Source organism: Ceratosolen solmsi, unplaced genomic scaffold, assembly GCF_000503995.2.
Source record: "Ceratosolen solmsi marchali unplaced genomic scaffold, CerSol_1.0 scaffold13, whole genome shotgun sequence".
NCBI classification, from domain to species: domain Eukaryota; kingdom Metazoa; phylum Arthropoda; class Insecta; order Hymenoptera; family Agaonidae; genus Ceratosolen; species Ceratosolen solmsi.
In genome coordinates, this window is record NW_011948418.1 from 3,664,384 (window position 1) to 3,667,760 (window position 3,377).

Genomic DNA, 3,377 nt, shown 5'->3' on the forward strand with positions numbered 1-3,377 from the left:
AGAAGTAAGGAATTACATAAGTTTGAGCAAAAATTTATTATCGTTGTAATATTGTTAACATAATATTGTTAAAAATAAAAAGTTCCACAAAAAATTACAACAATGGTATCAATATTTCATAAAAAGACTATTAAAAAAAAAAAAAAAAAAAAAAATAGAATAAAAATGTTTTTTATTTCAATAGTAATTATTCGTTGCTACGTATAATTATTTATAAATTTCTGAAATTTAATCTATTATTCTTTTTGGTATAAATTTAAATTTGATGTAATTATTAGTTGTAAAATAACAATAGCGTAAGTGTTAGTTAATGCACAATTTAATTCAAATAGTTATTCAGCAATAATATATCTAATAATTTAATTAATTTAGGAGCATTCAATTTAGCCATTAATATTTTTGTAATTTTGCAAAAATATAGATTTTGTTTTAGATATTATACTTTATTGTTTAGGTAAGGTAGACAAATAATATTATTTAAATAATTGTATAATTAATTAATATAAATATTGTTTTTTTTATAAAATTTAATCGAATTTGTAGTATTGTAAAAATAAGAAGAGATTATATTAATTAACGTTTTATTGAGAAAAAAAATGATTATTTATTCAGTTAAGTATTTGTATACCTGATTTTTGTAATGTGATAAATAATATTCGATGCATTTGTACATAAAAATATTGTAAATATAACGAATAATTTGTCAAATAATATGTGACTGATTAATGTAAACATAGTAAAAACGAGTTTTTTTTTCTACTTTTAATAAATTTTATAAGAATATTTATAATTATGAATATAATATATGTGATTATAATTTTTTATAAATGTAGAGCTAATGAACGGAATAATCAAGTCATTATTATATGTTATTAAGATTTATTTTAATTTCAGTATGGAATTAAAGGTTCGTCTTCTTATTGCTCAATGCTTATTATCGTGTAAGTAATAAGTACAGTTTTACACTCCGTTCAAAGTCAGTGGAATAATTATACGAGCAATTGTTTGCTATTAATACAATTATTTTGCTAAAAATTCAATTTTCAGGTATCCAATATGGTTTTATCGAAGCAATGGAGAGTCGGGGTGCAAGAGAGGGAGAATTTCCATTTGTCGTTTCCATTAAGAAGCAGGAATATCCTAATCGCCCGGACAAAGATCATGTTTGTTCAGGAGTTCTTATCTCAAACAAGGATGTTTTAACTATTGAGCGTTGTCAAGAATGCGTTACCGAAGGTGCTACTGAAATACTTTATGGATCAGTTAATTTAAAAGCAGGATTCAAACGCTACCCCCTATGGTGGATGACGTATGTACAATGGGCTCATATAAAAAATAAACAACTAACTTATCAACAAAATCAACTTGCAATTATAAGGGTAAACTTTTTGGATAATTCACAATACAAGAAAGTTCATATAAGTAAAATTTCATTTATAAGCTAAAGAAATTTTTATTTCCAATTAAAAATAGTATTAAAGCAATTCGGTTATGTCATGCTATGTCGGTTATTTTTAAATTATTGCAGCTTAATGAACCAGTACCTGCTTCCATTAAAATAGCCGAAATACAAACAACCCAAAATAGCAACTTGTATGGGTCATTGGTGCAGACAGCTGGATGGGGGGCATTAATGATTGGAATGACTCCTAGGCTTATGCGAACTACTAGTTTAACAGTCTTAACCAACGAACAGTGCCAGCAAAAAATCAACCGACTTTATCCACGACGGCCATTCCAACTACAACCAACATATTTATGTACTAATGGAGATCACGAGGAACAGCACTGGCATTTGGTGAGAATTCATCCATTTATTTCAATATTCCCGCAATTTACTGTTAAACGGAGTTCCATTAGAATATTTCACTATGTATATGTATATATGCTTTATAGGTTAAGTATAAGATAATTGCTCGGTTGATGTATAATATCTCTACTCTATAACGTTTAAAGCAACTTAGTCTTTGGAATTATCTTCAGATGTGAAAAATTTAAAAATTTAATGATGCTTATATATGTATGAATGTATGCATATGTATATATATAGATTATAATTTGTAGTATTTAATTTTTATTATTTAGTAAATTAATATTATAATTTTTTTTTTTTTAATTAATAGAAAAGTTTATAACGATATAAGTAATACCTAATTATACACATGACTTTCTCATTTAATATTATTCAAATTTTTACTAATATTTTATTTAAGTAATTTAAGAAATTAAATTAAATATTGGTATAAAAAATTTCTATTATGTTTGAGGATTTAATGAACTTTGGTAAAAAAATTTATTATTTATCTATTTATATTAATTATTAAGTAATTGCTAATTAGAAATTGCATTTACAATAAGATAATTTTTAATTATTGAGATCATGATATAATTTTATATAATATATTTATATATATATGTAATACAATTTTTAAAAATATTTACCTTCCATCTAATATATAAACAAATTTTAATTAATTTATTATAATTTATAATATTAATTTATAGACAATATTAAATATCCATATAATAACAATAAATAATTAAATATTTTTTTAAATTTATCTAATTACTTTTTAGATGGATTTTGGCGGACCATTGATATTTGATGATAAAGTTATAGCGATTAATCAAGATATTTATCCAATGCCAACTAATCCTCCACATCCAGAGAAGCTAAATCTACATATTCGTCTTGATTATTATTCTGATTTTATTAGAGATGTTACAAATAATTTCTAAATTGTATAACAATTGTAATTTCAAAAAATTGTAGCTTCGATAAAAAATGTAATATATAATATATATATATATATATATATATGTAAAGCATATAAATGTAAAAATAAATGTAACAAATAAATACAAGTAAAAATTGTATTCATAATACAAATATTTATAAATTATTATAAATCATTTTAAGATCACAAATTTTAATAGCTATTTATTCATAATGATAAATATAGATTTTTATTTCAATAAATAGCCTAAGATTAATAAATTATAAATTATTCGTAAATATTTTGTAATATATATGTGATCGATAAATAACTTAATTATTTTTTATTATTTTTTATTATATATTTCTATAAATTTATATAATATTTATCGTCAATGTGTAAGGCTTTATTCTCTCGTATCTTAAATATTATAAATAATTATAATACCATAATTAATTAGGCAAAATAAGGATCGTTTGTATTATCATTATTTTAATCAATAATAAAGATTTTTAACTAATTAATACATTATAGCTGAATTTTAATTTATTATTAATAAATTAATTTTTTACATTGGTACAGCATAACTATAAATAAAAACTATTTTTATTTGGCTATATACTTTTAACCATTATTATAGTGATGATAAATTCAAGTTAA

General features: G+C 21.9%; 1 protein-coding gene across 1 annotated transcript; it reads left to right on the top strand.

Annotated features, from left to right (window-relative positions):
- The first annotated feature begins 895 nt into the window (after nucleotides 1-895).
- LOC105360367 (chymotrypsin-2-like) lies at nucleotides 896-2,739 on the top strand. The gene is made up of 4 exons (XM_011497258.1): nucleotides 896-941; nucleotides 1,048-1,379; nucleotides 1,529-1,798; nucleotides 2,578-2,739. The coding sequence occupies exons 1-4, from the start codon at nucleotides 896-898 to the stop codon at nucleotides 2,737-2,739; spliced, it is 810 nt and encodes a 269-aa protein (XP_011495560.1).
- Nucleotides 2,740-3,377: the final 638 nt, after the last annotated feature.

Excerpts from the sequence above, each read along its gene's own strand:
- LOC105360367 (XM_011497258.1), top strand. The coding sequence starts at position 896 with ATGGAATTAAAGGTTCGTCTTCTTATTGCTCAATGCTTATTATCGT. Across the intron at positions 1,380-1,528 it reads ATCAACTTGCAATTATAAGG|CTTAATGAACCAGTACCTGC; the intron begins GTAAACTTTTTG and ends AAATTATTGCAG. Across the intron at positions 1,799-2,577 it reads AGGAACAGCACTGGCATTTG|ATGGATTTTGGCGGACCATT; the intron begins GTGAGAATTCAT and ends ATTACTTTTTAG.